Raw genomic sequence first — 21,262 nt, 5'->3', positions numbered from 1 at the left:
CAGAAAGCGTGCTCTCTAACCCAGTTATAAGCTTGCCAGAATGGCTCAGCAGTACAGGCAGATGCTTGCTTCGCTGACACTCATGCTTTAAGTAGATGCTTGTGTGCAGGCACCTAAGAGGCCCAAGCAGCACCTATTAGTGAGTAAACAGACCTCAGACACTTGCCATCTTGCTGCACAGGTGATCAGAAAAATGGGATTAAGCCTTTAGAACCGATCTAGCCAGTGAACACACGCACACGAATTAAGTAATATACAAGTATAATACACAAAATCTGTTTGGCTAATATTAATCAAAACCTGTTTATTTGACTTAAAGGGTGTCCTGGATACTATTAAATTTTGCTTAATTATTAGAATTAATTATTTTGCTATAATAACTATATAAACACTTACAACTTAATAAATTAATCAACTGTTTTCTAAACTGAAGTTTCTTTTTTTCTTTACTTTTGAAATGAAAAGGATGAAGAGATGGCTAGTGGTTAAGAGCACTTGCTCTTACACAGGGCCCCACTGTTGTTCCCAGCACCCACACCAGGCAGCGCACATCTGCCTGTAACTGCAGCTCCAGGAGATCTAATAGTCTCTTCTGGCCTCCAGAGGCACCTGCATACACACACAAACACAAAAGCATGCACACATAATACACAGATATATATATATATATATATATAAATAAAAATAAATCTTTCAGAGAAGCAGTATTTTCTGCCTTAAAAGTTATAAATATTACAGTGAATACTTACGAATATTCACTGTTATATCTGTCATAGCTGATATTCAAATGAAATAACATTTAATACAATTTGATACATTTGGCAAGAAAACATAAATTATACATTTATATATAATTTATATATGAATGTATACATATTTATACATACTTTTATATAAGTATATGTCAATTATATATTTTATCTTGCAAATCAGGTGTAAATTTTTATTAGTGATTATGTTTAAAAGTTATTTATATTCTTTATAATTACTTGGTTCCCAATCATCTGACTAATGTTTCAAACTAGTTTTGCACTGAGGCATAATGGTATATTGTAAATTACTTCATTAAGAAAGACAAATCCATTATCACACAACCTGCCCAGTTTCATACTGTCTGACACAGCTTTAAATATTCCATTATCATATAATTCCATGCTTTCTCTGCACAAATCTACCTAACAAGTGTATATGTCCCTTTAATGAGAAGAAACTACTTACTTACTTTATTCCTTCAGCATCTCAAGAACTGGAAAGGGTCTGATATGGTTTTCCCAGACATTTCCCAGACAGACTGTGCAGTTGTATAGAGGCTAACAGAGGACGCCAGGGTCAAAGATGAGGGGATGTATTGTTCCTGGCTGAAGAGGCAGGAAGAGCTTCAGGTTTGTGTGCATTTTCCTTCTCCTGTTAAAGTCTGAGTGTGACACAGAGGTGGACGTAGGTACAGAACACACAGTGAACTGGTCTCCCTCCATCTCTACTCCTAGGAAAATGTAACCTTTCAAAACAGTGAAGGCTTGGGCTGGGGATGTAGCTCAGTTGGTCCAGGACTTGCACAGCAAGAACAAAGCTCCATCACGGAGCACTCCATAAACCAGGGGTTGTATGCACACCTGGAATTTCAGCATTTAGGAGGTGGTCGTAGGTCAGCCGCTACATGGAGAATTAAAACAAAATAAAACCCGAATAACTGTCTCAGTTACTGTCCTATTGTTGTGAAGAAGCACCATGGCCAGGATGCTTGGTTACAATTTCACATCACCAACATGGGAGCAGGCAAGGCATTGGAGCAGTAGCTGAAAGCTTATATCTCATCCACAAGCACAAGCAAGACAGAGCTGGGAGCAGGGACAGCCTCACCTCCCCAACAAGGCCACACCTCCCCAACAAGGCCACACCTCCCCAACAAGGCCACACCTCCCCAACAAGGCCACACCTCCCCAACAAGGCCACACCTCCCTAACAAGGCCACACCTCCCCAACAAGGCCACACCTCCCTAACAAGGCCACAGCCCCTGGTCCTCCCCTATGGGTTTCACCAACTGCAGAGCAAACATTCAATTACATGAGCCTATAGGGCCCTTCCCATTCAAACCACTACCACAACAAAACAAAACTTTGCCTCACAGAGACATTGCATTTATTGGGTTGATTAGTAAATAAGTCTGTCCTTTACTCCAGAGACGCATGCACAACAGAAGGCACTCAGTGACTCCACAAGCAAGATACTCAAAAATGTTAGAGACTTAAGGATAATCATCTTTCAAACTTGATGCGTACGGAACGCACCCGTACAGTAGGAATATAGTCAATACTGCAGTGGCCTCAACCAGAGAATCATCTTCAAAGAGCACTGAACTGAAGTCATTGCCAAATCACATGACTAGACTATTTCACTTGAGGTTTTCAGATATATTTTAAACTGTATTTATTTATTTTAACTTGTGTCTCTGTGTGTGTGTGCATGTGCGCACACGTGCCATATATGCATGTGTTATAGGAGGTAAGGACAAACACCACTAGGCAGGTTGCCGAGGGGCACCTGCGTGATAGGCGTTATGGATAGACACCAGGCGTTTTTGAGCAGTTTTTGCTGTATGGTCATATCTAGAATGCCTGCCTTCTAGAAACCATATGCACCATTGGCCAGTGTCTCCTCGGTACATTTAGAAAGTCATTCAGTATCCCTGAAAGTCGCTGTCCCATCTAGGCATACTAAAAGAAGACTATAACTGAGGCTGTGACAGTTGTCTTCTTGTGACTGCCTAGGGCAGTGGGTCTCAACCTTCCTAACGCTGAGACCCTTTAACAAAGTTCCTCATGTTGTGGTGACCCCAACTGTAAAATGATTTCATAGCTTCTTTATATTAACAATCCTGCTACTGTCAAGAATCATAATGTATAATTTGGTTGAAGATACTGTGTACATTTACACTATGGAATACTACTCAGCTATTAAGACAAGGAATTCCCAAAATTTGTGGACAAGTGGATTGAACTAGAAATGATCATAATGAGTGAGCTAACCCAGAAGCAGAGAGACTCAAATGGTATATCCTCATGACTGGACACTAGCCCAAGGGGCAGGTCCCATGAAAGTCTGCACCTACCAGGAAAGTGGGATAGAGGTGAGAACATCCTATTGAGACTCTAGGTGAGAAAAATATAGGGGATAGGGAAGTAGGTGGATCCAGAGGATCCTAGAAACCTACAAGAGGAACATTATGATGGGTGGATCTGAGCCCAGGGGTTCTGCTTGATCAAAGGCACCAACCAAGGACAAAACGTGCAGTCATCATCAAACCCCTACCCAGATCTAACCAAAGGACAGAACATTCTCCACAGTTAAGTGGAGACTGGGGACTGACTTTCACAGGATCTCTGGTGCCCCATATTTGGCCATGTCCCTTTGTTCGGAGGCCCAATGGCACTCGGAGGAAGGATAGTGGACTACCAAGAAGAGACTTGATACCCTAGCACCATATTCATGGGGAAGAGGTCCCCCTCAGTCACAGTCATAGGGAAGGGGGATTGGGGTGAAAGTGGGAGGGAGGGAGGAATGGGAGGATGCATGGGATGGGATAGAAAATAAGATGTAATATGAATTATTTTATTTTTCAATAAAAATGTGTTTTAAAAAATCATAATGTAAATATCTGATATTCAGGATATCTGATGTGTGACACCCCAAAGGGGTCACCACCCACACACAGTTTAAGAACTGGCGGCCTAGAGCAAAGGCTTTCCTGATATGTGTCTTTTCGCTCCCATTCACTCTAATTATGCCAATGTTTGTATCTTAAACTCTAGGTCTGAGTAAAAACTCTAGAACACTAGTTGGCAGCGAGCCAGCAGAGTGGTTCTACCCGTTAAGCTGAACGGAGATGGATTTGTCTTTGTTTAAATGGCTGCCCTTACATTATGGTTGAGTGTGAGCTTTCAGCAGCCCTAACTGAAGTGCCAGGTGCCTTCCTCAGGGACATGTCACATTCTTCACTTTCACCTCTGATTGCCAGGAGGACATAAAATGGCCCCGTGTTAACACCAGCAAGAATATTTGGATTAGAGAAATAATGAGTTGAATTCTTCTCCAATGACCACAGCAGCGTGCCTGTCACGACAATCATCTGAACACTGAGAGAGAGAAGAAATCTGGGTCGGTCTTTAACTTTATAAATACCCAGCCTCCATGTGGCTGTGCATGCATACACAGGCATGTTTGCCTCAATAAAGAATGGTTTAAAAAAAGCAATTCTTCCACTTATTAATTTTCTTTAGCAATATGTGTTAAAGTCCTATCCTAAATACTAGAGATGGAAATAAATATGTAGAACTTCTGGTTTTGACGTGTCTCTAATCTGAAGCAGTCATACGCAAGCAACTCCAGTTGGCTCATTACGTAATGTGTATCTTAAGAGGAGCAAACTGGGCACAACTGTAACATGATTGGTTGGGCTTGACTCTTCGGTTCAGCCATTTAAGAGCGTGCAGTGGGAGCCTGTGTACTCTGTAAGCTCCTTGTCCTTTACCCAGCACTGGGTAATCCCTTTCTAGGGTACCGTCATGGTTTGCAGACGATATTTTGTAACACGCAATTATTTTGTAGCTTGCCAAGCGTAGGAGGTAGTCAACCCCAAATCTTCAGGGATAACAGAGTGTTCTATGTTGCAGAGGTGCCAGCACTCTGTCAATCACAAGAGTGTCAGTCACATCCCTGGGAAGGTGAAGGGACAGCCTGAGCTGCCCACAGTGAAACAGAAAGAAAGAGGGGCTCCTGCTCATAGGATTGTTTAAAAACTATACTTCCATAATGTATTATGGCAAGCTATACCCCATAACATATCTATTCTTTATATATTGTGTTTATTGACATCCCCATAGCACCCACTTCTGGCCATCAGCAGATTAAAGCCATAACAGTGTGTATGTGATTCTAACTCTGTGCTGAGCACCCTGTAGTCTCCTTAAAGCTCTGCAGTTATCACGGTGTCTCCCAAAAATAAGACATGACTCTGTGGTCTTATCTGAAGGCACAGGGATTCCTAAAATGAATGTCTGTTTTTCTCACTCCTCTACAGTCTAGCCTTGAAGTGAGTAAGCCAGAGAGGTCTTGCCCCGGTGCTACTCAGAAAGGCTGAGTGTGTCTTCAGCTGGTGGTTGGGTAATCAGCAGCAGGAAGCTAGAAGCTCCCAGGAAAAGCCTATGAGGCACGTTGTCTACAAGACCAGAGAGAGCTGACCTGGGAAGGCCAGGAGCCACCTAATAGCTTTCATGTTTGCCTTCTGGCTGTGCTGCTTCTCAGTACTAATGGGAGAGGCTTTAACTGTTAAAAAAATTTTTTCAGGGATTAAAATATGCGACAGGCTTCTAATAAACTATAATTAAAAAGAATCTACGGCTTCAGTTTTAAGAAATAGTTTCTTTGCTACTGGATATTTGATTCCATTTAATGATATTTGAGTCTAGCCTATTAAGCAGCTGGCCTTTCATTAATTACAAATGATTGTATTTTGCAAACTGTGTGTAAATGGAGCCAGAGATTTCCTAGAAAATGATTACTCAGGAAATTAGCTCCAAGCCAAGGTAAAATTGTACACACAATTTCATCATTACCGCTGAAGTTTTTAACACTAGCTCTCTAAGGGTTCCCTATCCAGTGTGAGTTTTAATTTAAGGGAAATTGTTTTCAAAGGGTAATTGATGCTTAATTATGAGGAGGTGTGGGGCTGCACGTTTTCTGCTCTGAAGCGTGCAATAATGTATGAGGGTTGTTTGGGTATCATATAAGCCACAGGATGGGGAAAAGGGGGATGATGTCGGGAACTGCAAGCCCTAGGAAAGGCTGCATTGTCTACCTGGCAATTTGTTAGAGGATAAACCTTGAAACCTTGAGGATATATATATATATATATATATATATATATATATATATATATATATATATATATATATATATAGAGAGAGAGAGAGAGAGAGAGAGAGAGAGAGAGAGAGAGAGAGTGTTTCTTTTTTAATGTATACATTTATATTATTTATTTTATTTTTATATCATATATTTTATATTTTATATTTATATTTATATTATTATTTATTTATATTATTACACATGAATAAAATAAACTACATACAACAGGAAGAACCACAAGACATTCAGGAGTTATATAAATGTTACATTCATAGTGATTTGGCTCTTTGTATTTGGCAAACTTGAAGTAAACATCTTTCCTATCTTGTTGGGTCTAAATTTCTGAATGAAGACCAGTATCTATCATATATCATCTCTATTAACTTAAAACATCTATCTTGATCTAAAAATATCTTAACCTCTAACCTACTAAGCTTAATTTAAAAACTAAACTATATGGCTTCTATTCCATCAGAGATTTGAGAAGGAATAAAACTTAAATACCAGAGTGAACTGGAACTGCAGGTTAGCAGCTTCCAAAATGAAAAAATGGCAGAGACAGTTTACTGCCTGAACAGTCACCCAAAACTCTCTATAACATTGGAGCATCATCTTCAGCCTTCTGGCCCAATATATCTGACAGACATATTTGTGAGGCAGGAACTATTGAGGACTTGCTTACCCTGTCTTGGAAGAGTTTGGCCGTTGACTCTACCTGCATCTAAATTTGCCTATTTTTAGGCAGAATTCTGTCTGTGACAGAAATGAGGACATTTTGCCCAGTGGCTTGTTTGCCACATTTGAAGCCAACTCCTTTGATGCTCATCATCTTCTTTGAGGCAGGCTGGGTGTTGCCAGAAGTTAACTTGTCTTGTCGTGAAAAAAAAGATTTAGAATAATAAAAAACATCTTTAAACGCCATACTCTGTAGGTCTCTGAGGCTTTTGAAAACCTTATTTAATTATTTTATCTTATATATCCATAGAGTCATATCTATCTATTAGACTTAGAATATATATTCTTGTGATAAAATTAGACTCGTTTTTGACATGACCATGATTTACATCAATATACAAAATTCAATACCATTGAATTAAAAAATAACCTTATTCCTCTCAGCAAGCTGGATGCTGACATCCTGCATCCTCCATGTTCCAGGCCCAGGTGCCTCAGTTGCTGTTACCCATCAGAACAGAACAGTTTACAGGACAGCATTGTAGAAAGCTTCTGATCCCAATTGGTCCAGCATTTCAGACTGTCCCACACAGGACTTCTATTAAGCCTGGAATTTCACAACATTTGGAAAGTAGACCACAAATGCTATTCCTGGCTTACTTAACCATTTTCCCCAATTTGGGGAGGGGGTTTCAAAGGTATTATTTTCCCTAAATCAGCCTGAAGAAAACTTAAGAGAATGACGTCCCATTTCCTCTAAGGGGGGTTGGGTAGGTTCCTATTTACTCTCTTGGTCTACAGATGCTTATTTTCATTGAGAGTTGGTTATAAGTAGTGTTGGTCTTTTACAGAGAGGAAACTAGGTTTGGCTCAGGGACGTGTCTCTTTTCCTTTATCTTTCTTTTGTAGGTGAGGAGATACCTGAAAAGCAAGAAAGGGGGATATAGAAATATAGAGGGAGGATAGAACAAAAGTTAGATTATTGAATCTACTCCTCGTCTCTAGGCCTTAATTGTTACTCACAAATAAGGTTATTTTTTAATTCAATGCTATTGAATTTTGTATATTGAGGATATGTATTGTAATGGGCTAGTTAGAAGTTAATATCTGACAGCTGACACTGTCCCTAAACTTAAGTGAGAAAACCAGCCGTACAGTCAAAACCCATGTTTAAGTTTTACCGCATAAAAATAGAGAATCATCAGATTTTTTTCCTTTTGCTTTGAAAAATGATGCTTTGGAGGGGAGGATTACTTCACATGTATGTGTATGAATGTATGTCTGAGTGTATGTGTGTGCCTCATTTGCGTTCAGCTCCTCGCAGGGGCCAACAGAGGGTGTGAGGTTCTCTGGAGCTGAAGTTCCAGGCGGTTGTGAGCCATCTGATGTGAGCACTGGGAACTGACCAGAGGGCAGGACCCTAACCACTGGGACGCCTCCCCAGGTCATCTCTAGTTATTGGAAGTAGGAGCTCCATTCACCTTTCCTACCAGGATTGTAACCTTTCATACCAAGGATATCTTTCAAAACTCTTCAATGCCATTAGCTTTTAAAAAATGATGTAAAGATGAATAATAAGGAGGTCAGTGCTTCTAAAAATGTGCTTCAAAAGGACATGTGTTCGACAGAAATGGAGGGAGGGAGGGAGAAGGAAAGGAGGAGGGGCAGGGCAGGGGAGAGGCAGGGAGGGAGGAATTGAGAGAGAAAGAGAGAGAGAAAGAGAGAGAGAGAGAGAGAGAGAGAGAGAGAGAGAGAGAGAGAGAGAGAGAGCATTAGAACCAGAGAGCTCTGTCTAAATTGTTAAGGGGCATTATGTAGCTTTAAGAGGTCAAATGCCCAAGAAAGGAGAAAGTAATTTAGTAGAATACAAAGTGTCTCTGACATAGAGGCCATTTATTCTTTAAAATGTTATAGTAGTTCAAATTGGGGATTTTACCAAAGTTCATAAAGTTGAATGGAGGGCTGGAAAAGAAAATGGAGAAATCACCTCAGTTGTGACCCTCGTTAAGGAATCCGTTAAGAAATATAGTATTACTTTGACAACCCATAGACCAACTCCCCGTGTCCTTGATTTGTCCCCCCAATATATTAGAAATAACACTGCTGGCTGGTCTTAAGATAGACATTGGATAACATTGGTCTTGTAGGAGGGTAGATGCAGCCACTTTGTTCAGGGTAAGAAGATGAAGAATCTGGGTGGTAGAAAAATCTGTGACAATATTACAGGCATAGTATTATAATATTCACAACTAAAATGTGGGGCGAGGTGGGTGAGAAAGAAATGACTACCGTCTTTCCACCATGTGGGACCCTGGGATTGAACTCAGATTGTCGGGCTTGGGATGCAGGCTCTCTATCTCTGAATCAACTCCCACCCCTCCTGTTTGGTGGTAGGAAAAGATGCACTGTGGTGCTGTCTGAATCCCTGAGCATTTATAGTTTGTGACCAATAATCTGATGCCTTAGGTGTGATTAAATATGGACTCAAAAAGCATTTAAGGAACTAGGGATTAATCCTGTATCAGGAGTGGGTCTTCAATTACATGAGCAATTATCTATCACTCTTAACATCAGTGGAAGACAGAGGAGGGGTGGACACATCTTGGCTAGTATACATTCAGAGGATATAGACATGTGCGATTATTGTCAAGACAGTTGTGCTAAATGCATGTGAAATGTAATGTTAAGTGAAAAAGTAAAGTGTTATTATGTGTTTGCCAGTAAAAGATTAAACTAACTGGATTTTGAATGACTTGTTATTAATCTCACATAGTCTTAAATGCTCCCCAACAATTTGTCTTGGAAATCCAGAATAGTCAGAAACGATAGGCATTGCATTTTAGGACTTCAATTAATTTGCCATCTCTTTTGTATATGAATAGTTAGGCCATTTTCTGATTTCAGACAGAAATTAGCCAGTCAATGGTTACTAGCCAATTAGTCATCAGCTATCCTTATGTGGAAATCAAATAACTTGGTCTTATATTCAGAAAGATCAACATCTGGGGGAAATGCTTGTCACTTTGTAAATAATCTTATCTCTGATTATGATTTTTTTAATGAGCACAACAAGTTATATGTGTTTTCATTAGATACAGTGATTAAAGTATACATACACTGAAGAATGACCTAATCTAGGTTATATACATTATATCACACACCATTTTGCAGTAGCAATGTTTAGTATCGAAACAGAGAGCTTTGAAAAAACAACATATTAACTATATTCACTGTGGTGCCTGTACCCAGAATGAACTTTCTATCCTATAGTCAGCATTTCTCTGGTCCTCTCTGCTTAACCACCCAACCCAGATCCTGGTAACTGACATTTCACAGGGTCAACATCTTTAAAGTCCTTGTCTAGAGAGATCATGCCATGTTTGTGGCTCTGTGCCTGGTGTCCTTCAAGGTCATCCTCCTTGTCACAAACAGTGGGATTTCCCCTTCTAAAAGCCCGGGTAGCGTTCTGTAGTACACCACATTTCCCTTTGTCGTCCATCTGCATGTCAACATCTTCATTCGTTTCATTGTATTGACTCATTTTTGTTTGCTTGCTTTTTGTTTTTCTTTTTCGAGACAGGTCTTCTCTGTGTAATGGCCCTGACTGTCCTGGGACTCTCTTTGTAGATCAGGCTGGCCTCGAACTCACAGAGATCTGCCTGCCTCTGCCTCTCAAGTGCTTAAAGGTATGTGCCACACCCAGCTATTGTCTTGACTCTTTATTACAAATTTATTATAATATATTCAGATTATAATACATCCTAATTGTTATCCCCTCACTTGTATCTTTCCGTTTTCACCCTCCCTCCCTCTTCTGCCCTACTCCCCTCCCCTGGACTTTTGACAGAAGAGGACCTCCTCCCCCACCATGTGGCCACAGCCTACCAGCTTGCCTTGACTCTTACGGATAAGACTGCAATAAACACAGGAGTACAACTATCTCTTTGACATATATATGCCACTTCCTATGAATATATCTCCGTAATCAAATTTTCATGTATTTACTGTCACTGTGCTTGTTAACTTTCTGAGGAATCCTCATGCTACTTCCCATGATGACTATTCTATTTCCAAGCCCCACAAACATGTGCACCTTTCATGTTCTCGACATTCCTCTGAACACCACTGTTTTGTCCCATCGATAGCATCCATTTTAATAACTGTAATTTGTCTCCCCTGAAGAGACCACAGAGCCCTGGGGAAGAGTGGTGCTAAACAGTTCTTATATACTGTCTGCTGTTTCTCATGTGATCTTCCAACATCTTCCTAGAGCTCCTTTCCAGTCTCCATGCATTTAGTATTTTATCGGGTCCGTTTGGAAGAACATGACTGGGGCTAGAAAGATGGCTTCTCAGTTTCTAGCACTGGCTGCTTCCACACTCCCATGGTGACTCACAGTCACTTGTAACTCCAGTCCCAGGGATCTTACACCCTCTTCTGGCCTCCACAGGCACTGCATGCCTGTAGTGCACATACATACACGCAGGCAAAACATCCATACACATAAAGTAAATTACTTTGGAAAACACGAGCACAATCATTAATTCTCTACCCAGATGCAGCACTTCTCAAGATTTACAAGATATATGTTCTATAGAGAGTGTTCCTATATTTATTTTGTAATTACACAACTAACAGAAAACCATGTCCATCAGAATTAAGTTACTTTCAAATTTTTTATGGGAAGAAAAAGAAACAGCAAAAAGCAAAAAGAAATCATAAAACTATCTTATCTAAGAGTGAAATTTTTTAAAACCTCACTATAAAAACATGTAAGCATGAAAGATCATATAAATACAAATTAGCTTCATTTAATCATGTATGTTGCATACTTAAAGCATCATTACCTCTTTTGCAGCTAAAGTGACATTATTTAAGCCTTTTATGATATGCATGATGGCACAGACCTACATTTTGAGGAAAGGGAAGGATGAGCATAAATTTGAAGGCGTCCTGGAAGGCATAGAGTGTCTAGAAGAGCCAAGGCTCTCTGGTGACAGCATGTCTCAGGAAGCAAATAATAATAATCTCAAGACCTTATGTAATAAAGAAAACATCCTACTTTTTTCCTGATTTATCTACAGCATCACATCCATTTTGTCAGGTTCGTTTGATTCTTAATTTCCCTGAGAGTTGAGTGCTAGCTTGTCACCACTGCATTCCATTTGTAATGCCTACGGTCTACGTGTTCCCACATCTAGCGACAAGTCTTGTATACCACAGGGGCGCCATTTATGGAGGATCAGGACCATTTACACAGAGAAGTGTGTTTTCTAATCTGAAGGCAATAATTCTCTTGAGATATTTTGAAAATAACCCAAATATTAGCTAGAACACTGGATCAGCTAGACAGACCATTCATTTCATCTGGCTCAGAGCTTCACTCACCCTTAAATATGTGGAGATTGAGGCAAAACAACCATGCACTAAAGTCAAACTTGACCATGTAGTTAAACTGACAAGCTGTTTAACTCTGGTTTTGTGAACTGGAGAAGAGGATTAACTGTGGCCTCATCTCCACACAATGTTCTTAATAGGATGATTCGGTCTTATGGTCAATGCAGTCTGGTGAACCTCAGGACATGGGTTCAAATCTTACCACTGCCATTTCAGGGAGTGCCTTCCAGATAGTTCTAAAGGGATCTGAGTCTCCTTTTCCTCCTTCATAAAATGAGGAAAAGTAATTATAACTGTACCTCATAGTAATCTCTTAAGATAAAAGGAAATGCACGTGTGTTAGAACAATAAGCATCACGTCAGTGGCAATTGTAATTGTATTCATTGTGCTTGGCACCTGGTAAGCCCCATGTCCATGGTTAAGTACCTTTAACTAGTTTGTTGGCCACAGTCAAAGCAGTGTTGACCCAATCAACACAGCCAAAGTGCTGCCATTAAAATACATCGACCTAAAATCAGCCATCTCCTTCAGCTGGATGTCTTGGCATGTTCTCTGACCCCCTCATCACTAAGTCTAGGTAGTTGCTGGACTTTGGGTACGACATGCGACCTCTTCTCTGGAAGGTCAGTGCATACACATCTTCTACCTTGCACTTGTTATTTCACAGTGCTCAGGTTGAGCTTAGGTCTGTGTATGTGTATGCTCTGCTAAAACAGATGTCACGGAAGAGAAGGAGCAGGCCCAAGAGGTGTGTGAAACTGGTCCTCAAATATCTGAGTCCATCAGTTTAGCTTAAGCTCCCAGGTATCTTCTGGCAATTTCAGTCATGATCTGTAAGAAAACAAAAAATTCTTTAAAAAAAAAAAAAAAAAAAAAACATGGCAATTGGTAGGAAATAAAATGCACAACCCCATTATACAATACTTCCGTTTATACAATTTCTCAATCATTGTCTTAATTGGCCGTGTTTCTTGACATGGCTGTGGCAGTTATATTATTTACAAGTCAAAACATTTTGAAATACTTGATGGCAGCAGTTAGTATGATGGATGTGCAGCGTGGTCGAAGGTGTACTTTATATTAGTATGGTCCACACAGGGAGACATGGAGACATTTCGTAGACTCACAGCCCGACCTTGCAGTGAATGATACAGAAAATACTGTTGAGACTACTTTGCATAGCATGTGAGCTACATGCTCGTGAGTTGTGGAGAAGGTCGAAATTAGAGACAGGAGAGGACGGAAGCTGGGAACCATACTAATGGGTTGTTGGTCAGCTTAGTGAAGATAGGAATGAAGAAAAATACGTTTATGGCTCTTTTCCTTTCTTAGTCGGCGGTTTTTTAAAGCTCAGAACATTTTATGTTACCATCTCACACTGCAATGAAGAGATGATAAAAATTAACCTGACAAAAATTTTTCATGATTTATTTATAGATTAAAGCCATATACTTCGTGCCACAAACATACACAATTATCAGTCAAATAAAAGAAAATGATAAATCAGAAATATGCAGATAAAAAGCTATTCTATTATGAAAAAGAACAAGAAGAAAAGGATCACGTGAAGGAGAGGGGAGGAAAACGGGGAGCAAGAGTTGGGGGGGTGGCAGAAGAGGAAGAGAAGAGCGAGAAAAAGTTGCTGCCTCCAATAACACTAGTTTGTGATCCAAAATCTGAAGCCTTGGTTGGCTGTGACTCCTGCAGCCCTTGGCCAGAGTGCCGCTCAGAACATCCTGGGCAGCAGTTAAACGCATTTAGTTTGGGGGTCTTCGGTGGGCATCTCCTTGTTGGCTTCAGTTTGTTTTCTTGAAACTATGTCTCATTCTATTCTTTGCACAATTGCTTAAACTCCTAGGCTCAGCTAAACTATACCTCTTCCCCAACCTCCTGTTGTCTGGGACAAAAGGCACAGGCCGCACAGCTGGCTCGTGTGCTAGCATCTTTGCCACACAGTCAAGAGCAGGACCGTAGGTCCCGTGCGCTAAGCATGTCACCCCCCCCCCCTTTGTCCTCTTCTTTCGCCCAGCTTGATCTCTGTCCACATTCAACTCCCTCCTTTATCCTATGACCAGAGGCACGTGTGGTCACGGTCTGACAGCGTGGCGCGATGGCCCCTACAGAGCTCATGGGCCACACAATCAAGTTCTTTCTAAAAACCTCATATTTTAGAGAAAGCTCACGACTCTGTATGGCGGTGGGGGGGGGGGCACATTCAGACTTAAGCTGCTGATTGTCAGAGCAGGTCCTGCCAGCCTTCTGAGGCATTTCCATTATTGTATCACTTTATGTTTTCTCTTTAAACTTAGTTGTGCCTCTATTATCCACTTGCTGCTCTATCGTCATTATTATGTTACTTTTTACCACTATTATGTAAGTTGTATGATACACTTGATAATGTGTTTGTCTGCAGCTACCAAACCAATATTTAATTCCATGAGAAGGACTGAAACTAAAACTGTGACATCCAGGCCAGGGAGGGAGAAATCCAGTAAGACAAAATTATCCCCCGTCAAGCTTAAAAGCCACACCAGAGGCCATCTTTGCACCTGCGAGAAACAGGGCCTTAAAAATACCAATATAACCTATCAGCAACCCTATAGTCCATCACAGAGGTAGAGCTGCCAGGCTGCGGCAACAGGCAGAGCTGGGATGTGTACAGTGAGTGCGCTAATCCTCAGAAGATGAGCCAGGCATCACAGATTTATAGACCACATGCACATAAGCAGACACTGTCATAGATGTTAGAACCTAATTAACTGTGCAAAATGACTAGGTATAATGCAATGAAAACTGACTTTGGAGCTGAGGTTTAGCACAATGGTAGAATGTCTGCTAGCACGCACAAGGCTCTGGGTTTACTCACCGATACCATATCATTCAGGCATGCTGGCGCTGACCTGTCATCGAGCGCTTAGGAGGTAAAGGCAGGAGGACCAGAAGCTCAGAGTCATCCTTGGCTACATAGAGAATTGGAGGCCACCCTGAGCTATGTGAAACCCTGTTTCAAAACCGCCAAAAACAAAAGTGAGGAGAGGAGGCCAAGCTCAGTGTGCTAAACTCACTTTTTTTTTTTAATTAATTTATTCTTGTTACATCTCAATGTTTATCCCATCCCTTGTATCCTCCCATTTCTCCCCCCCCCCCATTTTCCCATTATTCCCCTCCCCTATGACTGTTCCTGAGGGGGATTATGTCCCCCTATATATTCTCATAGGGTATCAAGTCTCTTCTTGGCTACTTGCTGTCCTTCCTCTGAGTGCCACTCCTTGGAATATACCCAGAAGATGCTCCAGCACACAACAAGAAAATTTGCTCAACCATGTTCATAGCAGCCTTATTCATAATAGCCAGAACATGGAAACAGCCTAAGTGTCCCTCAGTAGAAGAGTGGATAAAGAAACTGTGGTACATATACACTATGGAATACTACTCAGCTATTAAAAACAAGGAATTCCCGAAATTTGTGGATAAATGGATTGAGCTAGAAATGATCATAATGAGTGAGTTAACCCAGAAGCAGAAAGAATCAAATGCTAAACTCACTTTTAAAGAAATGTAAAAAGATACGCCTTAAATTATTTTAACTACCAAGTGATGCAGTATTAGAAAAATCCACTTCCTCGTTTGACTCTCCTTTCCCCCTGCCTGCCTTCACTCCACACAGGTAACTGCAATTTAAGCTTGAGAAGTAGTGTTCTGTATATTTTCTCTGCATACATAGTCACAGATATTCACAGGATCACACCAGGCTTTCAGATACTCAGTTTTGCTGTTTGCACTCTAGCCTTTAAAATATATTTTTCTACCTCTCTGTGCGTATGTATCTGTGAGCATGTTCAGGGTGTATATGTGCACACAGAAGCCAGAAAAGGGCATTGCCTTTGAGGCAGGGTCTCTCTTTAAACCTGTGGCTTGCATTTTTTTAGACAAGCTCTGTTCATCCATCCTACTGTCTACACACACACACACACACACACACACACACACACACACACACACACACACACACACACCCAATACCTTGGATATGAGGTTACAGAGGCTTGTGGGACATCTGGCTATTTGAGGTGCTGGGATCCAAACTCATGTTTACTCAGCAAGTGCCCTTAACCACTGAGCCATACTGCCAGCCCCTTATTCGCCTTTTTTATACTCAGTTTACCTCACTTGTTTATTTATTGCATTCTTGGAAATCCTTTTAATCAATACACTTGGAATGAATATTTAGCTGCCCTATTTCTTGTTACCACTACAAAATATAAAAAACAACATTTTATTTAATCATGTATTTGTCAGATAAATTCAGGTAAGAAAAGCTTATGATTTCATGCTTGAAATTTTCCCATTGTTCTTGGGATGCCACTTTGGAGCTAAGGCTATGCCAATGCAGGACACAAAACAAAAAACCAAGCAACAATGGCACTTAGGTGACGAGAGCATCTTTACATCTCCTGCACCGGGAATACTTCACTTGTGATTTCTGCTGGAGACAGCAACTTCTATGTACCTAAAAAATTTTGAATCTCCTCTCAGTGACACTGACAGGGAAACAGTGTGTCCACCCAGGCTACTTACAATTACAGTTTCCACACATGGCGTCTCCACACAGGTCATCAGCAGCTGCAGGCCCAGAGTCTGGTGAGGGACAAAGATCTAGAGTCTTGGATCTTCACTAGTTTGCAAATGAGTTGAAAGCCATGGCCTCCACTTGATGCTTTCACAGCCTTCCATAGGATGAACAGTGGGGACATTTTTCCTGGGACGATGTCATTCCAACTGTTGTAATCCATGCTTCTGTATCCTTTCCAGGGCTGGCCGTGGACTGTATGGGATAGACAGCATGCCTGACCTCCGCAGGAAGAAGACGCTGCCTATTGTCCGCGATGTGGTGCGTTGCTGCTGTTTACCTCTCACTGGCTGCATGCCTTTGTATTTTCTTTGTTAAAATGCAAAGCATTTCTAGTTGACTACCTAGCCCCTCAGTATTTCATAGGATAAAATAGCCTAGGCCAGAGTCTGCCCATCACCAAGGCATTCATTATTTCTTTAAAAATGCATCTGATGAGAGAAATGACGCTAACCTTTCAGCTGATTTTTTACATCAGTGGAAATTACAAGTTTTCAAGTTAAATTGACTTTGTAATTGAGCTAAAAGAAATAGCACATAAAACAAAGGCAGCCGTCAGGGCTTTGATGTTCAGTACTGTGGGGGTTTATAAGATTGATTTACAAAGTTTAAGTGGTTCCTTGGGTTTCTTCACTTCAGCACAGTGGACTCAAGAGTTTATAATGGAAGCAAATGGTGCTAACCAAACCTCTGACATGTAACAATTGACTCTGGCTAAATTACTAAGGTCCTCCATCAAAGGAGATTGCAGTTCCTGGGTTGCTGACATTTGTGCCAGTCCTGAACATGACTCTGAAGAGCTCCCTTCCTGTAAGGGACCACACAGAAATGCCAAGAACTGACCATGGGATGGTGGTCTGTGTTCTGTCAATCAGTAAAAAAAATAAACGATTAAAAAAATAAATGCCCAGACATGGAGAGGCGTGTCAGTGGTTAAAAAGACTTGGTGCTCTTGCAGAAAACCAGAGGTTGGTTCGCAGTGTCCAAGTTCACTGACTCACAACCATCCATAACACCATCTGAGGGGACCTGCTCCTCTAGTGGCCTCTATGGGTACATGCACACCATAGCGTATAACATGGATGCACACACATGGATGAAATTGAAAGAGAAATCTTTTTTTTAAAAAACCCTATTGCTGTATCATCGAGACTTCTTGAAGACCAGGTGTAGTGGCACACAGCTGTGACAATAGTACTTAAGAGCCAGAGACAATGTTTGGGGCCAGAACAAATCACATTTTCCTGTGGGAATGTAATCTTTTTAACAGTTTATTATAAAATAATTACATCACACAAAATAATTTCCCTTTTAGCATCAATGAGCATAATTTTTATACCATCAATGTTTGGTTTTGCTAACAAACCCTTTAAAAAGTAATCACTTTAATTTTAAAATGAAATGGTGTGGGGCTAGAGAGATGGCTCAGTGGTTAAAAGCACACACTACTCTTGCAAAGGACTGGAGTTTGGTTCCCAGCACCCATATTAGGTGTCTCACAACCACCTGTAATCCCAGATCCAGGGCATCTGACACCCTCTTATATACTCTGCGAGTGCCTGCACTTCTCTCTCTTCTCTCTCTCTCTCTCTCTCTCTCTCTCTCTCTCTCTCTCTCTCTCTCTCTCTCTCTCTCTCTCTCACACACACACACACACACACACACACACCTCCAAAAGGCTAAATAATAAAGATGGTAAAACATGAGATCTTACAGTGGAAAGCATTGCATATTGTATAGTTATCTCAGATTCTTGCAAGGACAGTGTGGGCATTAAAAAAAAACATTACACCAAGGAGACATTGTTATGTTTTCCCCATTTCTCATATGTTTAAATGTTTACATTTTGCTTTCTTCGGCTCCTGGACTCTTCAGGCCATGGTAAGTGCTTTCAATTTATTTCCTCATTCCCTGCTTTTCTCAAACACACACTGATTTTATTCACCAGATGAAAAGAGGACTAAAAGAGCTGCTTGGAAATAGGGAGTTTAAGTTCCCATATGTATCTGTAATTCCAGCAATTGGACGGTAGAGAGTGATGCCCTTTCCATGAGGTAGAGGCCAGCTGAGTGTGCATAGTGAGTTCCAGGCTAGCCAGGGCTCCATAGTGATACACACATATACACGTGCTGCTGGGAGGGGTGTACTCTTCAAGAATTCAACATCAAGTTCCATTCTGTGAAACTAAAATACATATACAACAAAACTAAACACAAAAGACATGTAAGGTAACTATAAAATTAGGAACAAATGCTTCACAGTGATTAATTTTAACTGTCAATTTGGCACAGCCTAGATATATATATGGAATTTCCTTGATCAATAAAAATGGTGGGTGGCGCCATTCCTTAGGCAGTAGGGTCTGGACAGTACACAATAGGAGGAAGCTAGCAACCCAGGCTGCAATTACTCTTTCTCTGATCTTGACTACGGATATAATGTGACTAAAGGCTTGAGTTCCTGCCTTGACTCCCCCTTCCCCAAAATGGTGGCCTGTAACCTGAATTTATAAGCCAAATCAACATTTCTCACCCCCTAGATGTTTTATCCCAGCAACAAAAATGAATGAGCATGCTTATTAAGGGTGAAGAGTATAGTTATCTTGGGTAAAACCTTTAGAAGAAGCCCTCTGTAGGTTGACACAGTGAGTAGGGATGGACACGGGACAACTTGCTTACTTATGTGTATGTGAAAGTTCATTGGTGTGGCTTCATGACCTGAGGGTGTGAGCCCCGGCAGGAGGGGCTATAGGGGTGCATTATTCTAGCATGGTGCTTGGGTAGAAAAGAGGTAGTAATGGTTTCATTTTGTAAGAATAGAAGTAGAAAGGATTTGACTGCTATTTAAGATGATGCCCATCCAGGTACCATGGTACTCCCTCACTTGGAAGAGTGAGTGGGAAGATGTATCCCTACTGGTATGCAGAATATTCTAGGAAACACCCTAGAGAACATGCAGTGTCAGGTGAGGTTCAGATCAGCATGTTTCTTGACAGATTGTGACTATCTGTACCCTGGGGGATAACAACATTCTAGAAGCCTCTTGCTATCTCAGAAACTATTAAGTAGTCATATCTCTTGGATGGACTTCAGTCTTGTCAAGGGTCAGTGTCAGGCTGGGTTTGGAGTCTCCAGCTTTGAGCTTCAGTGGGTTCCAGTCAAGCTGGTCTGGTGGCAAAGCTCTTCTCATCAAAATAGCGACAGCTAGCATTGTTACATCTTTGCTTTTCTGAAATGCATTCAAGCTACCCTCTCCATATATTAATCCATCATAATCCTGTCTATTTCAGACCCTGGCTGCCAGGAAATCTGGTCTGTCCCTTGCTATGGTCATCAGGACATCACTGAACAATGAGGAGCTGGTAGGTACCTCACCAGTTGCTAACTGTGTTGGTTAGACTCTCAGAAGCGTAGCCACTCTATTTGAGACACTCATTTGTCGTGCATAGCTTAATGTCCCAGGAGTGACTGGGAACACAAGGAAAGCCTGGTTGGCCCTAACTAAACTTCCTGAGAGCTCTGGCTTCACTACAGATCATGCTCACACACTTTTTGTTTGTAATGATTGTTATTCTACCCTGGTAGCACTTACCTGTTTAGCTACACACCCTCCCACCTGAAAACTCCTAGAGGTATTTTACACTAACGTTTTTTTTAACTTAAAGCAGCCTCTCCCTTCTGGTTGAATTTCTAGTTTCCTCCATTTCCAACATTTCACTGTGACCTTCACGATGTGGTGTGCTGTGCTGTGTGCTATGCTGTGCTAAGGTTAGGCTACTAGATTCCACATAATGAATATTCTTATTTCTTCAAATTATACCAATTCTTATCTATAAAGTGAAGTACCTGCAACACGGAGGATTATGGGAGTACACGTGTGCTTGTCGTTTGGCTAACACGGGGATCAGTGAATAATACCAATGAGCTGCTGTTCTGTTCCTTATCGTGTTGGATATTAGCATTTTGCATAAACTTCTCTGGCGTTCTGGCAGGCAGTTGTGTGTGCCATTCATTGTTCTTGTTAAATCCTCTCCTCACCACTGCTTAGAACAATGTCAGGTGCACGGAAGATGCTCTATAAGGTCTTGTTGACTACAAGAGCCATCCTGCTTAGACGACAGGAGGAGGATGCCAGGATCTAGGTCAGCGATTCTTAAGCCTGGCTCATTAGAAGCGCAGAGGGAGCTTTAAAACCTGCTGATAGCTGGTCACTCCCGGCAGTTCTCGTGTAATTGGCTTCAGGCACAGCCTGGGGAGAGAGGACTGGTTAACAGTGTGTGCCTTGCGCCTTGAAATGTCTCAGAGTCCTTCCTTACAGGAGCTAATGTTTCCCCTCTCTCTCTCTCTCTCTCTCTCTCTCTCTCTCTCTCTCTCTCTCTTTCTCTCTCTCTCTCTCTGTTATCCTCATAGGACAAAAATTCTGTGAACATTTCATATCTTGTTTGAACTGTCACTATAGACGACATTTGCTAAGACACATATGTCATATTTTTTGCTCTGCTTCCTGTCCTTGTCCTTCTTACATCTCTAAATTCTTTTCCAGACCTTTCTATCAGAATGCAGCCCCTGTGCACGCACACACACACACACACACACACACACACACACACACACACACACACACACACGTGCATGCACGCATGTAGACACACTTC

General features: G+C 41.2%; 1 protein-coding gene across 1 annotated transcript in view; it reads left to right on the top strand.

Annotated features, from left to right (window-relative positions):
- Nucleotides 1-21,262, top strand: part of Unc13c (unc-13 homolog C) — a 426,680-nt gene that overhangs the window by 134,462 nt on the left and 270,956 nt on the right. Inside the window, 2 exon segments of the mRNA XM_051140226.1 lie at nucleotides 16,791-16,869; nucleotides 19,898-19,969. Of these exon segments, the coding sequence (XP_050996183.1) occupies nucleotides 16,791-16,869; nucleotides 19,898-19,969 (151 nt within the window).

The sequence above is a fragment of the Acomys russatus genome, chromosome 32 (genome assembly GCF_903995435.1).
Source record: "Acomys russatus chromosome 32, mAcoRus1.1, whole genome shotgun sequence".
NCBI classification, from domain to species: Eukaryota; Metazoa; Chordata; class Mammalia; order Rodentia; family Muridae; genus Acomys; species Acomys russatus.
Note: the sequence above shows the minus strand (reverse complement) of the source record. Positions and strands in the feature narration are given on the sequence as shown.